This window comes from Ictalurus furcatus, chromosome 13 (genome assembly GCF_023375685.1).
Source record: "Ictalurus furcatus strain D&B chromosome 13, Billie_1.0, whole genome shotgun sequence".
NCBI classification, from domain to species: Eukaryota; Metazoa; Chordata; class Actinopteri; order Siluriformes; family Ictaluridae; genus Ictalurus; species Ictalurus furcatus.
In genome coordinates, this window is record NC_071267.1 from 3,372,236 (window position 1) to 3,393,771 (window position 21,536).

General features: G+C 40.8%; 1 protein-coding gene across 1 annotated transcript; it reads left to right on the forward strand.

The window, feature by feature from the left end:
- Positions 1-8,821: 8,821 nt before the first annotated feature.
- Positions 8,822-16,341, forward strand: LOC128616763 (NLR family CARD domain-containing protein 3-like). The gene is made up of 8 exons (XM_053639558.1): positions 8,822-10,053; positions 10,513-10,629; positions 11,039-11,093; positions 11,330-11,534; positions 11,823-13,596; positions 15,310-15,483; positions 15,782-15,955; positions 16,164-16,341. Exons 1-8 carry the CDS (start codon positions 10,001-10,003, stop codon positions 16,339-16,341), a joined length of 2,730 nt encoding a protein of 909 aa, XP_053495533.1. The 5' UTR covers positions 8,822-10,000.
- Positions 16,342-21,536: the final 5,195 nt, after the last annotated feature.

Consider the following 21,536-nt stretch of genomic DNA (forward strand, 5'->3'; position numbering starts at 1 on the left):
TGGATCTGAACACTCACTATCAGCTCGCGCATCTCACTGCTGACATCATGGTGCTACTTAACGTTCTTCGCAGCACCCCCTCTGGAAATGGAAATGCGGGGTCCCCCCCCTCTCCGATACAGAATCCACCCCGTGAATGTGTGTATTGACGCCTCTACACAGACAGACCCTCCCTCCAGCTTTCAGTCTGAGGATGATGCCACCTTCTCTGATCTGGGCTCTGACCATTCTTCCCTCTTCTCACCTGTCAGTCCGCCCTACTCTCAGTGGTCTCCTTATTTCACCTTTGCTGACTATCCCATGTCCCCAGGACACACCCCATTTTCTTCCCCCTACCGATCTCCTGAAGATTATGCACCCACCAGTCCTGTGAATTTTCAATAAAATTACATATTACTCATACTAGGTCTCCCTCATGTTTATTTCATGTCATTTTTATCCACAACAATGGCAAGGTTGACTGAAGACAGGTGGGGCTGATGGCCACTGATTATGATTAAGACAGTGCTCTCTGCCTCCCTCTAGTGATGCAACAAGTCAGTTGTCTACTGTTGTATATAAAATATACATGAAATAAACACGAGGGAGACCTAGTATGAGTAGTATGTAATTTTATTGAAAATTCACTGGGCTGACGTTCACCTAAGACACAACACACACAGATAAGCAAGGTGCAAACCATACATGTATTTGATTAGTGCGGCAGGCATCAGAGCGTAGGTGGACGGTCAACTAAGAGACACACACACACAGAGGCCTATGCCGCCACGCACACACATACAGAAGGAAAACAGAACATTATAAGAATAATGAAAGGAGTATTAGGATATTATAAGGATAATATAAGGATTATAAGGATCTTATAATGATATTGTGAAGTATGGAGTACAGAAAAGGGGGTAAAATACTTGCAAGCAGTATAACCAGATATAAAACAGAAATGTAGAGCAAATATGAAAGGAAAAAAGCATTATAAAACAGAAATACAGAAAAATGTGAAAGAAACTTACTCATAATGCACTTGAAGGCGTGGAGGATTCTTTTCTCACGAGAAAAAAGTCAAGAGTAACACAGACGAAGGCCTTAATTTTTAAGAGAGAACCAAGACGGGCCGTTTATAAGGGTAGTTCAGCCACGTTGCACCTGTGAGATAACCGTCGATGGGAACGGCTAGGGCCGGGAGATAACCGTCGATGGGAACAGCGGACCCCGGGAGACCAAGGTCTCTCCGAAATGTTGAGTCTCGTACCTATTGGTATTATGGGAAGGTTCTTTCGAAAACCTAATGGTGTTCGGGGAAGGCTCTTTCTAAAATATAATGGTATTGTGGGAAGGCTCTTTCTAAAACATAGAAAGTGTCTGGGTCATCCTGACCCTAAGAAAACTGTATAAATAGAAGAGCTTCAGCTCTGGTTTTTTTAGATCATCCTTGGGACGTCTCAACTGTGTGATCTCATGCAAAAATAAATTTGAACCCTTGCCGCTCCTCACTCACGGGCCCGGTGTCTTACTTTCATAAGTTAATGTATGTGAGTATCTGTTTATATGTTAAATATTAATTGTCTTTGGGTAATAGGCAAATTTTGATACAACATTGGCGATCCCGGCAGGACTGGGTTAAGATCCATATGTCTGTAATCTCTCCTGTGGGACTTCACTCTCTAAGCAACAGATAGGCCGTGTAGGAAGAAAACATTGCAGACGCCTGTTATTTCAAAGCTCTGTCTTAGTGATCTGTTGTCACGAGTGGGAAGCCCCGGGGTGGGAAGAAAGACTAAGTTGGTCTCCAAAAGAACCTTGAGTGAGTTAGAAAAGGTAAGAGAAGTGTAAACCGATTGTAATTGTATAAGGGTTATGTATAAGGTTCATAAGATTTTTAATGAAATTGTGTATATGTGTTGAGTGAGTGAAAGTCCGGCAATACCACTGGTGAAAGACCCAGGGCTGGTGTTATTGTGCGTGTTGTGTTCCAAGTTATGGGGGAGGGTCTCCGTCCGGCCCGGCTCCTCAGTCTCCTGGCATGACACCAGGAGGCTGGATTGAGACTGTGTTGAGCGGATTGTATTCAGTTCCATATTTAGATTGTGTACACGGCTGGTCAGAAGTATGCGCGCCAGAGCTCCAAATCATTCTTTTAATTTTAATTTGAATTCCATGTGTTTCCTTGTTTGGAAACTGCATGAAAGTGTTTTAAATTCCATGATGACGTTCATCTAAACACAGAGCATGTGAGAGAGGGCGAGAATGCGTGCGAGAGATTTTTTTTTTTTTTTTTCCTTTTTACAATCCTTTAGTTATCAAACTTCACACTACACATTAAAGTCAAGGTGACTCAATATATAAATAAATATTTAAACATATTGCTGTAAAAGTTAAAATCAATCAGTATTCTTGATTTTATCAGTCCGGAGAGAACTTTTATGGCAGTTTATGTTTTGTGCCACGTTGTTTCTTCTGCTCAGGCATATCGACATTTTTGCCTGACCAACGATAAAATTGATCAGCTAACACTTGAACCTGTTCCTTGTGAGTGATGTACTTAATAACTTAATACCAAAGATGAAAAAAATGAAAAGTAAATCAGACCCAAGGTTACAGTCTCTGCCTAACTCTCTGTGGCCAAATCACAAGGACCGAAGTGGGACATGTGCAATGTGTTCCTTATCAGGCTAAGTCAAAACATTCCCCCTGTTGAGTTAATGTTGAGCCTAAACATTTGTTTTTAGAGAGTACTGACAACCTTCACAGCCATATTAGACCTGCAGTGTTGTGAGTGCGATTTGTTTGGAATGGGTTGAGTTTTGGATAGATCAAGCTAAATAAAAACGCTCAATACCTATGCGTAATAATGTTTGATGTTTTATATTATTTAAGGTTTTATGCTGAACATAATCCAAAATTATGTACGATTAAAGATTTAGTATAATTAGCTTGAACTGAACAACTTAAGTGATATATGTGCACACACACTAATCATGGGTCCAAATATTGCTAAATTTGGCTGAATTATAAAAGCCATTAGTCATACTGAATGAAGAGTTGTTTGGCAGCTTATTGCTGAGCTGAATGAACTGACTCACTAAAAAGAGCTGGAATAACCATAACTAATTTTTGTATCTTTGATTCCTATACGTGTACGTGTCTATACATTTTTATGTGACCTGATGTTGTCATGCCAACTGGTCACTCACGTCACGATTGCAATGAACTCAAAGCGAAATAAATAAATAAATAAATATATAATAATAACAATAATGATAATAATAATAATGTAACTCCTGTTCTACTAAGTCGAGCAGTGTAAGTGTGAGTTCTTTTGGCGTGAGGTATTCATGTTGCACAATGGTGAATAATTTGCTGCATATTTCTCTTTAAACATTGCCTATGTCCAGTGATGAATAAGTAGTAAGATTTTATGGTAATATTAGTCTGCACTTATTTTCAAACTTTCTGTAAGGTGTTTTATGTCCATCACAGATGTGTTATCTGAGTCCTTCACATTAGAATAAGATGGTGAATAGTTAATGTTGAATTTGGGTTTTACATGGAGTACGAGTATCTGGAGTAGGCAGCATTGCATAATGGTTTCTTTTGCTGAGATGTTGTGCTGATGTGGCTGCAGGGACATGTTTGTTAGGTTAGTTCAATCACAGTCTCTTTGCAACAGTGTAGTTTGAGTGATTTGTTTCTTTTCTGAACCGTAGATTGGTGAATAGAATAAAGTAGTTGTGTGAATATACAAATATATATCATACGGTGTGCTATGGATATGTCATACAATGTATGAGTTGCAATATTTAAATAATACAGTGCAGTGGTCACAAACACGAGGACTGGAGCGTATACTGCACAATCTGAGTGTGAATTGAAAGTCTTTATACTGTAGCTGTGACTGAGCTGTGAACTGGATGCAGGTGTGTGTGATCTAGGAGTTGCAGTCCATGGCAGCCAGCCATGTTTGTGGACCGCAATGCAGGATGGGAAATGTAGTTTGTGACATGAGTAGACTTAACACTACCTCAAATACAAATACAGTTTAAATGAAATGGATACATTTACAAAGGGAATTTTTATGCCTTTCACAAATGGCGCTCAGCCAAGGAAACAAATGGGTGTTAAATTGAAACAAAGCTCATAGATGATAAATTTTATGTTAGACTAAGCTAATGACATTTACGCATTACTCCTAATTAGATATATTTAAAATACAGTGAACAAAATTAAAGGTGTCTTGTATGAAGGGTCTGAGTGATATTTTGAGTGTGGTACAGTTGTAAAGGGACAGAGGGTGCATGCATGTCTACCATTTAAACTAAACACTATTGTTGTACAGAGTAAAAACAAATTCAGTAGGTTGTTTCGAATAAAGAAATTAGTGGGATAAAAGAGACTAGAGAACTGTAAATACATGTCTAGATCTCATCCTCATCCCTCATCCTGAACTCGCTAACATACCGGGCACATTATGGGCTACAAAAGGTTGAAGCACGGCAAGTAACATGTACACTGTATTAAGCTAAAGTGAAGTATATTCATCCTGTATATTCATCCTCAGAAAAGGATGAAGGGACATGCCCACTTAGTCTAGCATTATTACAGCAAGCTGTGATAACAACTGTGATAAGTTCTGCAATACAACACACCCAGTAACCAATATTTAAGGCTGGAAGAGTATGGCATTTTACCCAAAATTTGCAAAATCAATGAACTAGTCATCCCAGTAGCTCCATTACTGCCTACCAGATGTCCCTACTGTAACCTATTCCATTCCACATGATATTATTATTTTTCTGTTGTTGAACTGTGATCAGCTCTTTTTCCAGTGTACCTACATGTGAGAGCTCAAGGCCGTTACTCCCCTTAACATTTCTAGATTAGTAGTACACCTGGGTGCGTCTCCCTCAGGGGCTGTGGACTCCCCTGCGGTTTACTCCTCTGTGGTCAGAGACTCCCTTGCACGCTCCCAAGGCCGACAGGACATGATTGGGGTCATCCTCCGCCCCATAAAGAACAACAAATGTTAAGCTTCCTGGACGTTATCAAGTATGGTCTGCAGTGGATCACTGATCGCTCTCTTCATGACAAAATCCTGAGATCTGGGTGTTCTAAGGAAAAGCCTGACATTGAATGGACTTATGCTCTGCACCTGTACTATGACTGGCAAACTACAACAAAGACTTTTTCTTATATGTGACTGAGAGAGGGGGCGCCGCTGAGGGGGTACCGGCTCAGGAGTATGGGGCGCTTGCAGGTCTTTAGTTTATTTATTGAAAACATTGCATTTGGTGGCACAAGGATTGCCAGTGTAGTGCAGATCACTGGGAAAATTGCTCTCTCACACAGTGATCTTACACTCATCACACCAGGTCACTTCTATTTTGAAAGAACAGGACATGAGGTTATTCTATGTTTCTATGTGCCACCCATAAGTTATTATTACTATTAAACCTAGTAGTGTGTCTAATACACCAACTGTATTGTTGTATTGCCTAATTAATTCTGTGGAGCCAGTCACTGAGAACACTCACGATTGCCTAGCCGAAATTCATATTTCCTCGAGCCTAAGTTTGAACTTTTTAGACGTTCCATCTGAAAGATTTTGTGTCTGAAATTTCACAAACATTATGAGCACTCTGCTCTGCCCTATTGGCTGAATTAGAAACTATCACTACAGAGTGCAAACTAGTTAAAGGTAGAATTGCTAATATATATAGATAAATACTGACTCTGCTTATGCCCATGGATTGTGTTGTCTGTATGGAGTTGTTTGAATGCAATGCGGTTTTAGAAAAAGTGTTGGAATGCCACTTACCGAGCAAATAGTTTAACTGAATTCTGATTGTACCTACTGCACTTCTCACTGCATGAATTTCAGATGCCCATGGTTTTAACCAGTGCGTGAGGGGGAAGGTAGGGGAAAGATAAAACAGCTAGACGAATAATCTCTGTACTTACAGGCAATGTTGGATGATAATCTGAGTGTGAAATTTGTGCTCAAAACAATGTCAGAAAGGGAAGATCAGTATCAATAGGGCACATGCCAGAAAGACCATTTAAGCACTTGGTGATAGACAGGTTTAGCAGATGGAGGGCGGCAGTGCCTTCTACAGACTGCTGGAGCAGTGATTCAATTTTTGACCAGAGAGGTAATTCCTCAAGTTGGCATACCATCTCAGAGTAGCTCTGACAATGGCTCAGCGTTTGTTTCAAAAACAAAAACAGTGTTACAGTAACTGTGAATAAATTAAGATTTTGATGTGTTTATCACCCTCAGTCACAGGGAATAACGGAAAAGGTAAATGGTACCTTTGAGGCTAAGCTTAACGCAACGTGTGCTGGCACTGAACTTGCTTCGGTAGATGCTCTACCTCTTGCACTAGTGACCTATCACATGCAGACTATGTATCTAACACCGTATGAAATGCTTACGGGTCGACCCATGTCTGTGCCTGTCTGTTCCTTATGAAGGACTGCCGCTGGAGTAATTGTAGATGGTACTAAGAGCATATATGAGATAACTAACTGCTATGTATGACGCTATCTATTCAAAGGAACAGAGCTGGAGATGTTGTTATGGGTGAGGCGTTACCGCCTCAACGGGGGGTGGTGTTCACCCATAGACCATGAGCAGTGAGAGAATGGCTGAAGCAGCTGACTATGAGGACATGCGACCCCCATCCCCGAGGATGCTCCGGTTTGAGTCTGATGACGAGGAGGATCTGTGAAGCTTTCAACGGGGACACGTGAAGGACCCGAAGCTTTCAACGGGGGGTCTGCCCTCACGAGTCATTACCGTTCCAACTGTCACCTGCTTAACTTTCAATTCAATGGCATGCCAGGATGAGAAGACGATGTGATGAGCCATGCCCTGGGTGTAAGTGCTAGCCTAACCTCTCACCAAGGGTGGTCCGCTACAGTACGTAAAGTGCCTGGGCCGAAGACAATCAGGATACAGAGAGATACTGCCAACAGAGACTGTCAATTTAGCTTGTTATTAAATGTCTGTGATATGACATGTGATGTGCAATAAAGTGTGACACAGTCAGGCATGAGAAAAGTGTAAAGGGTGCTGTCGAGCACATAGTGCTGGCAGGGTGGGAATTTTTCCTCATAGGAGGTTTTTTCGCCCACCCCTGAGTGCGACATTTGATTATTGGGGAGAAGCAACACACTGCGCGATCCCGACAAATACAAAACTGAGGGCTGATAGGCCCAGTTGAGAACGATAGGGGCACGTAGAATCCAATCAAGTATTTACTCGTTATAGTCACTCGTACTGACGACAGAGTATGTAGTATAATCTATGGCTATAATCTATGGATAATCTATGGATCTATGGCTAGGTACATCTATATGGGTCCAGCTCTGAACAGACGCAGAGGGGCCCTGGGGCCCATTCTCCAGCTGCCAATCGACTTTGAGGCCTCTGGGTGAACAACACTAGAGCGTCTCCCACCAGCTCTGCAAACCCTCCTTAACACCTACCCTGATCAGTGTAGTGTGGAAGTAGGTACAGAACCAATTTCTCCACAGATACCCGCTTAATTGAGGCAGTTTGTGAGGCTTTATAGCCTCAGAGGGGGAAATGTTGTATATGAAAAACACAAGAAATAAACACGAGGGAGACCTAGTATGAGTAATGTGTAATCTTATTGAGAATTCACTGGGCTGGTGGACTGTATGAACGGATGTTCACCTAAGACACAACACACAGATAAGCAAGGTGCAGGGGGATAACAATACATGTATCTGATTAAGTGCGGCAGGCCTCAGAGCATAGGTGGAGTATGTCTGCACGCAGGCAGAAGGTCAACTAAGAGACACACACACACATAGAGGCCTATGCAGCCATACACACAAGGAATGCAGAATATTATAAGGATTATAAGGATATTATAAGGATATTATAAGGATATTATAAGGTATAGAGTAAAGTAAAGGGGGTAAACTATGTGTAAGTGTTATAAACAGAAAATGTAGAACAAAATACGAAAGAAACCACATTAGAAAACAGGAATGTAGAACAAATATGAAAGAAACTTACTCATAAGTGTGTGAAGGTGTGGAGAATCCTCTGCTCACGATAGACCAGTCAGGACTGACATTGACACAGGTTATTTTTTAAGGATGAAATGTGACGGGCCAATTATAAGGGTATTGGAGCTGGGCTACACCTGCTAGATAACTGTCCATGGGAATGGCTAGAGCCGCAAAATAACCGTCTATGGGAACAGCGGACACCGTGAGACCAAGGTGTCTCCAAAATGTTGTGTACATATTGGTATTATGGGAAGGCTCTTTCTAAAACCTAATGGTATTCTGGGAAGGCTCTTTCTAAAACCTAATGGTATTATAGGAAGGCTCTTTGGGTGTAGAACACTGTATAAATAAGGGAGCTTCAGCTCCGGGTGTCAGATCACTTTTGAGACTCTCAACGGTGTGGATCTCGTGTGGTGGAACGGAACAATAAAACTTGGGCCTTGCTTTTCCTCACTCTCTGGTTCCGTGTGGTACTTTACTCTGCACCCAGGCAATTGGCTGTAAGTATACTTGATTTTGTAAATAACTTATAATAGTAACTGTGTAGTGGTCAGAATTTTAGCCCACATTAGGTAGACTGCGCAATCTAATAAGACACAGGCACGTAGAGAACCTATCCACAATGACCAGAATTGTAGTGTGCCCTAAGGATTCTGGCAGGTCAGTGATGAAATCGTCAGCGATGTGGGACCAGGGCCATTTGGGTGTGGGCAGTGGTAGGAGTTTGCCAACTGGTAAAGTTCTGGGTACCTTAACTTGGACACGGGAGGTGCAGGAGGACATGGCTCAGTGTACCTCAGCTCTCATGTGGGGCCACCAGAATTTAGTTTGCAGAAGGTGATAGGTACGTCTGATACCTGTGTGACCTGTGGCTATGGAAGTGTGAGCACATGTGATAAGCATTGTTCAGAAGTTAGCTGGCACAAACATTCTGTTTGGGAGCAAGCAAGGGGAAATTTGTGCAGCAGTAGGCAGGCCATGGCTTGATCAACCTCTCAGTCCACGCACCCACGAAAAAGCATGGTGGGAGGATAGGCTCTTCATTGCCCTCTCGTGGTTTCTCAGTGTACATTTGAGAGTGCATGTCTGCTTTCATATTTCTGGAGACAGGTCAGTAGGATAGGGTGAACTGGAACCTGGCAAAGAAGAGGGACCAGCAAGCTTGGCGGGGATTTAGAAGTTGAGCAGTTCAGAGGTACTCCATGTTTTCGTGTTCAATGAAAATGACAAACAGTTGCTCAACTCCCTTCAGCCAGAAGAAATTTGAATGTTACACAAATAATGCCAGGAATAATTTGAAAAGTAATTTTGCCTGAAATGCCCATCCCTAGTAGAAACTGTGTACTGTTTTCCTAAAGTCACCTAAAATTCTTTTTATATTGTATCAGAAATTGCTCAATGTGGCAGTTACACAAAAATGGAACTATACCTCAGAAAAAGGCAGAGAATTTTCTACACTTTTATTTATGTGTTTCTAAAAACCTTTTCCTATGCAGAAAACCTAATTCTCTAACTGTGTAGAATGTCTATAACTGACCTATTGTTCCACAATGCAGAAGATGTTGACAAACATCACAGACCCATGCATGGAATTTGTAGATTAAGGTTGGATTATTAGAAGACATTTTGAACACATTAAATATTTTGACCAATGTGGATATCCGATATCTGGATATTATATTTGGTGTTTATTTTAAATTAAACACTGAAACACTGCAAAAATCTAGTCTTGCTTCACTGACTTGTTTTATTTCACAAACCCCAGGCATGTCTGTATGTTCACACACACACACACCACTGCCCCTCCGCCTCAGCCAGAACCGGTTATACAGGTTGCTTTATGACTTGATACAGTGACTATTTCCTGTAAGTGAACTCTGTGCTCATACAGGGTTTGATTTAACAAACCGATGTTGGAGTGAAGTAAACGTGTGTCCTGCTGTAATCTGGAGAAGGAGACATGACCTCCAACATGAGTGTGTCTGGAGAACGGGACTTAAAGAAAGACGAGAGGTCAGTTACTTTTCCATTCACCAGCAATAAATACACACCGTCTCATGGGAACAGATCTGTATCTCTAAACACTCACTAGTTTACAGAGGAACTAAACTTTGGTTTAAGGTGTTTAATAGAGTGAATATATCACTGATCTGATCTAAGAACAGTTTAGAGAAATCATTCACTGAGAGAAGAGTAAAAAGGACTGTGTAATGTGGCGGAGAAGAGCAGCGTAGCTTTGAGTCAGTGAACTCTACAGGCTTTAAGACCCAGCTGAGTCAGTTATCTGTGATTGGGACTCCTGACATCAGTGTAATTCCTGAGGTATGAGGTGTGTCTCCTGTTTGAATAAGTGTGCAGACTGTAGCTGAATTAAAAAGATGGAATTATTGGTGTTTAATGATGAACACATTGTGTAACAGTACTGAGACAGCAGAGTATTAATTATTGCTGATATTTCTGTTCTAATTACAGAATGATGGAGGGAAAGAGATCAGACTCACCAGAACCCAGCTGCGTGTCCATGAAGAGTGACCGGTCAACGGAGTATCCATTTAACTTCAGAGACGGAACCAGTTCTCCTGATGTGAGGTCGGTACAGTGAGGTGTTTTACAGCAGTGTTCCACCTGATCAAACTCACTGGTCTCATTATGAAGCCCTTCATGAGCTTTATCAGGTGTTGAAGCAGTAAAACACTAAAGTATGCAGTGCTGCAGCTCTCGGACTGGCAGTGAGGAAAACTGCTTTAAGAGTTCCGTTCAGCCTGCAGTCCCTGAGCTGGAGGGTCTGTGGTGCTACACAACAACATTTACACCTGGGACATTAATGACTAGATCACTATTTTATTCATAAACATGTTAGTGTCAGTGAGGAAACCCTGAAATCAGTGTATTGTGTTAAGAGGATAGTGTTAAATATCTGTCTCTGTATGTATTAGTGTGTTGTGCAGCTATGAATACATATAGTCTATATTACATCATGTGTTTTATTTGTTCACAGACCACAAAAGAAGAAATCAAACATCAGCAGAAATCAGCTGGACTCCATATTCAAGGTGTGTGTGACTTTTTAATGTGTGTAACTTGTGTGTGAGTGGGCTGCGGGTTTATATTTAAGATAATAATGGTTCACAGGTTTATCAATGTGCAGCAGCATTATGGGTAATCAGACCAAATTTTCAGTTGTAACTGTGGTAATAGAAAGAGACCTTTCTTATTTTCATAAAATAAAAGCATCTCTCAGTGTGTAACATTATAATATTTAGATGTGTTCCTGTGTGTTTCTAACCAGGAGCTGGAACACAAAGTCATCACTCTGGTAAAGAATGAACTAAAGAGGTTTAGGAAGCTCCTGAGTCCGGATTACCCAGCATGCACTGAGAGGAAGGTGGAGGATGAGGAGGATCTGCACAGTGTCAGAGAGGGAGCGCTGAAAATCACACTGCACGTCCTGAAGAACATGAACCACACAGATCTCGCTAACACACTGCACAACAGTAAGAGTTCTGAGTCATGGCTTTATTCCATCAGGTTCACTTTAGAGAGAGGGAATACTTTTAGATATGAACACCTTTAGTTTGAAGTTTGAGTTTAGTATCATGTACATCTGGTGCTTTTCTGTTCTGTTCATGGTCCAGTTTGTGATTACTCTGTAAAGTGGTCCTGTTCCTTCAATAATATTTAGTCCATGAATCAGGAATGAACAGCAGCATTTGAAAGAATTTTACATTTTATATTGTGCTCAGTGATTTTGCATTAAAACATCTTATTACTTTGTTTATTAGAGTCTGTGGCCTCTGTGTATCAGACAGAGCTGAAATCCAGCCTGAGAGAGAAGTTTAAAAGAATTAATGAAGGAATCTCACAGCATGGAAGCTCAGCACTTCTGAATGAGATCTGTACAGAGCTCTACATCACAGAGGGTTGGAGTGGAGACGTCAATAATGAACATGAGGTGAGACAGATTGAGACAGCGTCCAGGAGACCAGCAACACAGGAGACACCCATCAAATGTAACGAGCTCTTTAAAGACAAGTCCATCAGAAGAGTGCTGACTAAAGGAGTTGCTGGAATTGGAAAAACAGTCTCTGTGCAGAAGTTCATTCTGGACTGGGCTGAAGGAAAAGCAAATCAGGACGTCACCTTCATGTTTCCACTTCCCTTTCGAGAGCTGAATCTGATGAAGCAGAGAAATCTCAGTATGATGGAGCTTCTTCATCACTTTTTCCCAGAAATGAGAAAACTAGAATTACTAGACTCCTACACAGTGGTGTTGATCTTTGATGGTCTGGATGAGTGTCGACTTCCTCTAAATTTCCAGAAGGATGAGATATTGTGTGATGTGAAAGAGTCAGCCTCAGTGAATGTGCTGCTGACAAACCTCATCAAGGGGAATCTGCTTCCCTCTGCTCTCCTCTGGATAACCTCTCGACCAGGAGCAGCCAATCAGATCCCTCCTGAGTGTGTAGACCAGGTAACAGAGGTACGAGGCTTCAGTGATCCTCAGAAAGAGGAGTACTTCAGGAAGAGGATCAGTGATCAGAGCCTGGCCAATAAAATCATCACACGCATGAAGTCTTCAAGAAGCCTCTACATCATGTGCCACATCCCAGTCTTCTGCTGGATCTCAGCCACTGTTCTAGAGAGAATGTTGGGTGAAGCAGAGAGTGGAGAGGTCCCCAAGACTCTGACTCAAATGTTCACACACTTCCTGATCTTTCAGATCAAACACAAGGACCAAAAGTACCACCAGAAATGTGACCCTGATCCTCAGCAGACCAGAGAGAGTATCCTGGCACTGGGGAAACTGGCTTTCCAACAGCTGGAGAAAGGAAACCTGATCTTCTATGAGGAAGACCTGAGAGAGTGTGGCATTGATGTTGGAGAAGTGGCAGTGTACTCAGGAGTGTGTACCCAAATCTTCAGAGAGGAGTTTGGGCTTCACCTGGGGAAGGTGTTCAGCTTTGTACATCTGAGTGTTCAGGAGTTTCTGGCTGCTTTATACACATTTCTCTGCTTTATTTTTAGAAAGACAAATGTGTTAGTGGAGCAACGCACTGGACTTTTCCATTTCTTCAGCAAGTCAACCATGTCTGATTTCCTCAGGAGTGCAGTGGACAAGGCCTTACAGAGTGAGAATGGACACCTGGACCTGTTCCTCCGCTTCCTTCTGGGTCTCTCACTGGAGTCCAATCAGGCTCTCTTACGAGGCTTAATGCCCCAGACAGGAAGCAGCTCTCACAGCAAACAGGAAACAGTCGAGTACATCAAGGAGAAGATCAGGGAGAATCCGTCTCCAGAGAAATTCATCAATCTGTTCCACTGTCTGAATGAACTGAATGATCATTCTCTAGTGCAGGAAGTACAGACTTGCCTGAACAGAGAAGGTAGCAGTCGTCTCAGTGGAACCAGACTCTCTCCTGCTCAGTGGTCAGCTCTGGTGTTTGTGTTACTGAACTCAGATCAGGAGCTGGACGAGTTTAATTTGAGGAAATATGACCCATCAGAGGAATGTTTTCTGAAGCTGCTGCCAGTGGTCAAAGCCTCCAGAAAAGCTGTGTGAGTATTTTTATTTATAAATGTATTACTGCATGGTTTGTTATTTTAATGTAACACTGAACTGCACTGTTTGGATTAATGCTTGTTAATAGTTACTCTAATCATCTTTAGACAAACCTCTGGTACTGTTACATGTCACGATTTCCCCTTGAAGCAGCGTGCTCTTAGCACAAATGCGCGAGCACCTGCTTTTCCGTTGTTGACAGTAGTGACATTTGAACACGTGTGTTTGTTTATGTTTCTGTCATGTCTCCTCCCTATTCTGGCATTGGCTGGGATTTCACATGTGTCTGAATCGCCCTCAGCTGTGAGCATTTACGACACTGATCATGTCCGCATATATACCGCGTGCCTCCCAGCACACAATGCGGAATATTATAGTAGAATAGAAAAGAAACTACGATAGATAACTAGAGTCATAGTTCATGTCATGTTTCATGGTTCATGTTTAGAGTCAGAGTCAGAGTCAGAGTTCATGTCATGTTTCATGTTTAGGTTCGTTAGTTTAGTTCACGCTGGTTTCTCCGCTACCAGTCCCTCGCTGTAGCTTATGTTTCATGTTTTGTATCTCGACCCTGTTTTCCGTGACCACGACCTTGATTCCTGCCTAGCCCTGTGTATGCCTGTTTGCCGATTGTCTGACATTTTGCCTGTTTTTGGATTACGTTTTGGATCACGTTTTGGATTTGTCTGCCGGTTTTTCTCCTAAATAAAACTGTTATCCTGCGCTTGCATCCGTCTGAACTTCCTCACGTCACGATACGTGACATTACAGAAGATTGTTTCACTTTTTACACTAACAAGTTACGTCTGCACCGAGATCTGGGCCATATGGACAAAACCTTATATCACCATTTATTACCTTTTCTCTAAAACTGATGAAAATGATCTATACAAAATAACTGCATGTATTCATGACAGCTTTTTGATCATTTTGTGAACTAAACACCAGGGAAGGGAACGTTTTCTTTTCTCCTTTCACTTGAAAGAGACATTGAACAGAACTTCACAAATGAGAACAAGAAAAAAATAACACTGTCACCATCTGAACAATATGAATACAACATGTGACATTGTGTGTGTGTGTGTGAGTTAAAGGTACAGGAGCAGTCTGGCTGTGCAGCTACAGTGCATATTAAATTATTTTAGACATTTTAAAGCTCACACATCTGATGTTATTTTATTTATGCTATGCTAACAGAAAGAGTAAGTTAATATTACCTGTCTTACATTTTATTGTCTGTTTCTGTTCCACCAACAAAATATTTCCAAACAAAGCCACAGCACTTCCTGCTCCTTTTTGTTCAAACAAAAAACCATCTGTTTTCAGTCCTTTAAGGATCATTGTTACTGATAATAATTTATTATTATTGTTATTATTATTATTGTTATTATTATTATTATTATTATTATCAGTTACAACGATCCTTAAATGAAAACAGAAGGTTTTTTGTTTGATCAAATGCTTTATTATGATAAAGCATTTGTTTATAATAATTGTAGTAGTAGTAGTAATAATAATAATAATAATAATAATAATAATAATAATAATTGTAATAATAATAATAGTACTGATGTGGTGTCCTGTCCTCTGATTTCTGTGTGTGAGAGAACCACACTCACATTTCTGTTACATGGTAAACTTTAGCTGGATTATGGCTGTGTTTGTGTGTTTGAGGTCAGAGTTCTGATATTTCATCATTTCTCTTCCAGGCTGTGGGGGTGTAATCTGACAGAGGAAAGCTGTAGAGTTCTGTCCTCAGTTCTCAGCTCAAACTCCTCCAGTCTGAGAGAACTGGACCTGAGTCACAATAACCTGCAGGATTCAGGAGTGAAGCTGCTCTCTGCTGGACTGGAGAATCCACACTGTACACTGGAGACACTGAGGTACACACACACACACACACACACACACACACACACACACACACACACACACCAACAACAGTAATAATAATAGTAATAATAATAATAGTAGTAGTAGTAGTAGTAGTAATAATAATAATAATAATAATAATAATAATAATAACAACAATAATAGTACTGATGTGGTGTCCTGTCCTCTGATTTCTGTGTGTAAGAGAAACACACTCACATTTCTGCTACATGGTAAACTTTAGCTGGATTATGGCTGTGTTTGTGTGTTTGAGGTCAGAGTTCTGATATTTCATCATTTCTCTTCCAGGCTGTGGGGGTGTAATCTGACAGAGGAAAGCTGTAGAGTTCTGTCCTCAGTTCTCAGCTCAAACTCCTCCAGACTGAGAGAACTGAACCTGAGTCACAATAACCTACAGGATTCAGGAGTGAAGCTGCTCTCTGCTGGACTGGAGAATCCACACTGTACACTGGAGACACTGAGGTACACACACACACACTGAGCAGAGTTTTAATAAACACAGCTACATCCAGTTTCCATCTGTGGTGATTGTAATTGTAGTGATGTGATATTGTCATTGTTGTGTGTGTGAGATGGAGAGTAAATGTTCTGTATATAAAGATTTTGTGTAGTTGATGTTTTCAGAGCTAAAACTGAGTGTGTTAAATGTGAGAAGGTTTTTGTTTTGCAGCATGTATAACTGCAGTATTACAGATGAAGGTTTTGCTGCTCTGGCTTCAGCTCTGAGTTCAAACTCCTCATCACACCTGAGAGAACTGAATCTGAACAGTAATAATCCAGGAAAATCAGGAGTGAAGCTGCTCTCTGATCTACTGAAGGATCCACACTGTAAACTGGAGACATTATAGTGAGTTACTGACGTACTGTCTCTTTACTCTACTCTATTGTATTATACTGAATAATGTGTGTGTGTGTTGGTGTTTATGCTGATATTGTGTGTTTACACTGATGCTCTTCTGTCTTTCAGCATTAAGAAGCACAAACTCACCAGGACTGTTGTATGACAGGAGTGTCACCTCAATCCTCTTCTCCAGGATAAAGCAGTTTGGTGAAGAGTTAGAACCTGTCCCACATTTCCAGCAGTTTGGGAGCTGAATCATTAAACTTAAAGGGACAGAGCAGATACAAAGCCAAGAACAGGCAGAAGGTCATACACAGGAGAAATCAACACACGTAACGAAATATCTGCTGTACAAAGCAACGGCAAGGATCTGCCCCGGGGATGGAGACTGACGAGGCTTAAGTACACGTCCGGAAATGTACTGCCGACTGATCTCAAAGCGCGAGGCAGGAGCAGGCATGTTAATGGTAAATGGTCTGCACTTATATAGCGCTTTTTTAACCTTAGTGGTTCCAAAGCACTTTACACTGTTTCACATTCATGAGGCTTGTGCCAAAGAGTAGATGTGAAAATACAGTGGAAAATTTCCCTTGCAACCTGCCAACCTTTGCTGTGTCATGAACAAAGTGTCTTGGTCAACCCAGGAGATGATATAGAAAGGTGCCTATGCAACAGTGTGTGTTCAGCATGCATGGAGGCACTGGTTCTATACATAGTGTTATATGAAATAAAACCAGAAATAACACAAATCAATACCCTCGTGCGCATCTCTGTAATGGCCTGATGAGGTCCATGTCAATTCTTTCAACTGGGACCTTGAATAAAGGTAATGGGCACAATGGTGCGATTGGGGTGGTCAGAGGATTTGCAGCTGAAATTAGTAGCCTGGTAACAGTTGCTTCCACAGCTCCTTTTTGATGCATCAGTCGACTTAACACTACCCATATGAGTTGATGTTCGGCCAAAAACCTAAGCTACCAGTGGATAGTTTGCTTGATGGTAATGAAGAAGGGGAAGGAGATGGTGCCCATTCAGATTGGGTGGCCCAACACCAAAAGTATTTGACCTCCATTTATACCAGTTCCCGAAGGCACTTGGAGACTGTGGTCATTCACCGTAGGACCAATTGCCCTGACTCATTAGCAATACTACCCCCTGGCACTTTAGCGTATTGTAAGAATCATTTTCATGGTTGCCATAAGATTCAGGATGTCTGGCGCTCCACTGTGTTTGAGATTGTGGCCTACATTGATGAAGTGGGAATGCTGTATAAGATCAGACCACATGGAGAAGATGACCCCATTAAAACTGTCCATTGCTCAGAACTTAAGCCTGTTCTTACCTGGCAACAATATGCCAGGTAAACCAATGGGTCAGGTTTACTGGCCCTTTCCAGCCCCAGGAGAGAGTAGAGCCAGAAGGACCTAGAATTGGAGATTATTCACAAGTGGCCATAGTCCACATGAGAACGGGTGTAAAGAACTGTTGGGTCAAGTCTATGTTGATTCTAGTTCTCAGCCCTCAGTGCTTCAGTCTAGTCCAACAGGGGTACAAAATGATTACTCTCTTATGAGTATAGGTTCATCTTTTGTGTCTCAACCCCAGGTGACCACACAAGAGCAAGAGTTGAATTTAGAAACTTCTCTAGATCTTCATATAGTTCAGTCACTTGTTACGGCCCAGTCTAGGTTGAGTAACCAGCTTGGATTCAATTGGATTGATCTTTAAATAAGGGGAAGCCAGGAATTACAACTCAAACAAGGTTTTGTGAAAAAGGTTGTGGTATATTGTAACAGACAATATATACATATAATGGTACAAATTAGTCAATCCAGGCGTATCTTCAGGGTGCGCCAAGGCCAAAATAATAAGCAAAAGAATTCTATTGTTTAGGTAGCAAGCTTACCTAAAAGGAAAATAAAGAAAATACATGTATACTTCCCAAACTACCTAAGCAAAGAAACAGAGTAAAAAAAAGGACCCTCTCCCAAAATAAATGGCAGCCACACCCCTACTGCCAGTGAACCAATTGAACATATATACAAAGGTGAAGAGAATGCACAATAGTTGGGTGAGACATGAGGACTGCAGATGTGTCCAGAGCAATAAACTGCAATGTCTAATGTAAGACACCTAAGAAAGTGCTACAGGGAGACAGGAGGACAGCTGATTGTCCTTTGAGAGGATTTGAGAGGAACATTTTAGAGGATGTTTCTTTTATTGCTGAGTATATGTATTTCTATAACCTTCCTGACAGCTAAAACCTATCTGGCCATTTTCATGTTTCTTTTTAGGCTATATATATATATATATTCTATATATTCTACTCTATTTCACACTCTATTACACATTTGAACATCACTCATTTATTTCTGAGAGAGAGAGAGATATTACAACTAGGTTTGTCATTTTAGCTGTTATTTATCTGTTATCTTTTATATATATCAGCACCAATGCCACCAAAATAGACAATTTCCTAAAATAGGGCCTACAGTAATATTGTTTGTAATAATTACCAGTATGCTGAATAACGGCATAAATGATAAAGAAATGCCAGTGTAGAGTGTTAGATGCTTGGGATTACAATTATATTTAACTGCGTTTTTGGTACAGTGTTGCATATAAAAAAAATAATAAAGGTCAACTCATTAAAGATTTTTAGACTTGAGTAATTACATGGCTATTACAACTTGCAGTCTAAAACTATCTATAAATAAATCAATAAATAAATCAGGCTTAACCCTTTCGTGCATAGTGTCCACACTTACGGTCAGTCAATTTAAGGCTCTTAAGTTTTAGGAAAATATAAGATGTAAATCAACTCCAGATGACTTGAGCACATTACTGTAAATTAACATAAACTTCTGTCTATTTGTCACTCTCAATCTTTATTAACATTTTACATTAAAATAAGATGAATTTAAAAATAAATTAAAGTGAAAATGTTTTGTGCCAGACTCCACTGATCACCTTAGATTAAAACAAACAAACAAATAAACAGGTATGTTTGTGTTACGGAATGAGACTTGGACAGGAAGTAAGCGAAGGAGGGAAGTCTTTATTTGATACTTAAGGAGAGGACATGGAACGGAAACACTAATTGAACTAAGGCTTGAACACTCCTTAAACTAAGACATGAATGTTCTTTAATCCAAGACATGAACCCTCCTTAAACTAAGACATGAACGTTCATTGAACTAAGTCATAAACACTCCTTAAACTATGGTAGGAAACACTCATCTAACTTAGGCATGGCATGAACACTTAACTATGGCCCGACATGAACACACAAGTTGCTTGGCTTGGTGTTGCTTTGCTGGAACTCTTTAGCGTTGTCTCTCTTAGTCCAGTCCCGATTCGTGTGGGTAGATTCAGTTTAGTTCAGGTTAATGCCGCGCGACGTGCGCAGCAACACGAGGGGTTTAAATAACTAGTCACCAGTCTCTTAATTGCAACACTTGACACAGTGGTAGTGTCCATGCGCATCTCAAGCACGTGCACGTGCGCGCCCTGAAGCCGCTCGTGCACGTGCGCGCCCTGAAGCCGCTCGTGCACGTGCGCGCCCTGAAGCCGCTCGTGCACGTGCGCGCCCTGAAGCCGCTCGTGCACGCTGTCGCCTCAGCGCCCTCTGCTGGCGGTATCGTGGCAGTTTGTTTTAAATTTTTGTTGTTGTTGTTTTGCATCATTCGGCAGTCCTAAACTGTGTAAATTTTGTATGCTCAGAAACGATATTTTCTAAAAATGTTGTCTTCAACCTGAATGTATTTTTTTTCAACATTCATACATCATACAGAATTCATACGAGGAAAATATGTGAAAATATAAAACAATCTGGATATATTTACATTTACATTTATTCATTTAGCAGACGCTTTTATCCAAAGCAACTTACAAATGAGAAAATGTGACAATGTGGCAGACGTGTTAGAATTGTAGACATTTTATGTATGTGTACATAGGTGCATGATTAATGTGCAATCCTTCTATGAGAAATGAGCAGACTGTTGTCTGTGAAATAATCGATGTATTTATTGCATATATGGTTGAGAAAAACACTGTGATGTGTATAAAATTTCTACACTCCCTCGATGATGCATGATAACATTTGTGTTCTTTTACTGAAATAAATATTTTGACATTTAAGACCATCTGAGTTATTCTTTTGTGGAGGCTAAAGTGTCGATGAAGAAAGTGTATTACACATGCGGGGTCTTTTGGTGGTAAAAACGTTTAAAAGACAGCGTTTTAAAAGAAACAGGGGTTCGTTTAACAGATAAACAAGTTTCGGATTGGCTCGATGGCGAGGATGCTTACACGCTACACAGAACTGCACCGTTAAAATACAAAAGAAATCGTGTTTTTGTTTATGGTACTGATATGCAGTTTCAGGCAGATCTGGTCGATATGTCTGCATAAGCCAAGGAAAACGACAACGTTCATTTTCTGTTGACGTGCATAGACATGTTTAGTAAATATGCGAGGACTCTGTTTTTAAAAAATAAATGTCGAGGTGTCTAAAGCTTTCCAATCTATACTGGATGAGGGCAGGGTTCCCCGTAAACTACAGACAGATAATGGGAAAGAATTTTTTAATAAACATTTTCAAAGCATGACAAAAAAGTACACCATTCACACATTTTGTAACAGCCACCGATTTAAAAGTGTGCATCGTCGAACTGTTTAACAGAACCTTAAAAGGGCGGATGTGGAGATATTTAACTGCTACAAACTCCAAAGGCTATATCGATATTCTACAAGACATCACGGATGGATACAATGCCAGCTATCACAGGAGCATTAAGATGAGACCTATTGATGTGAACAAAGAAAATGAATCTGCTGTGTATAAAAACCTATATGGATCTAAAGACGGGACCACCGTAACCCCCAAATTTAAATATAAAGTTGAGAACATGGTTAGAATTTCTAAAGTAAGAGGTCCGTTCAGAAAAGGTTATAAAGAAAACTATACGCACGAGTTTTTCACTATAACAGAATGCATATCACGCGAACGTCCCGTCTATAGATTGTGTGATTATGACGGTGATGTCATCGATGGTGTTTTTTATGAAGAGGAATTACAAAAAATATTTGTGAATGTTTTGAAAACAAAACATTTAAAGTGGAAAACGTTTTAGACAAGAAGAAGCAAGGCAGAAAAACATTGGTTTTGTCACAATATAGCTGGCAGATGGCGCTGCG

Bases quoted from the DNA above. Each gene is read 5' to 3' on its own strand.
- LOC128616763 (XM_053639558.1), top strand. From the start codon at position 10,001: ATGACCTCCAACATGAGTGTGTCTGGAGAACGGGACTTAAAGAAAGAC. The intron at 10,630-11,038 runs GTCGGTACAGTG...ATTTGTTCACAG, and splicing joins ACCAGTTCTCCTGATGTGAG to ACCACAAAAGAAGAAATCAA. The intron at 11,094-11,329 runs GTGTGTGTGACT...GTTTCTAACCAG, and splicing joins AGCTGGACTCCATATTCAAG to GAGCTGGAACACAAAGTCAT.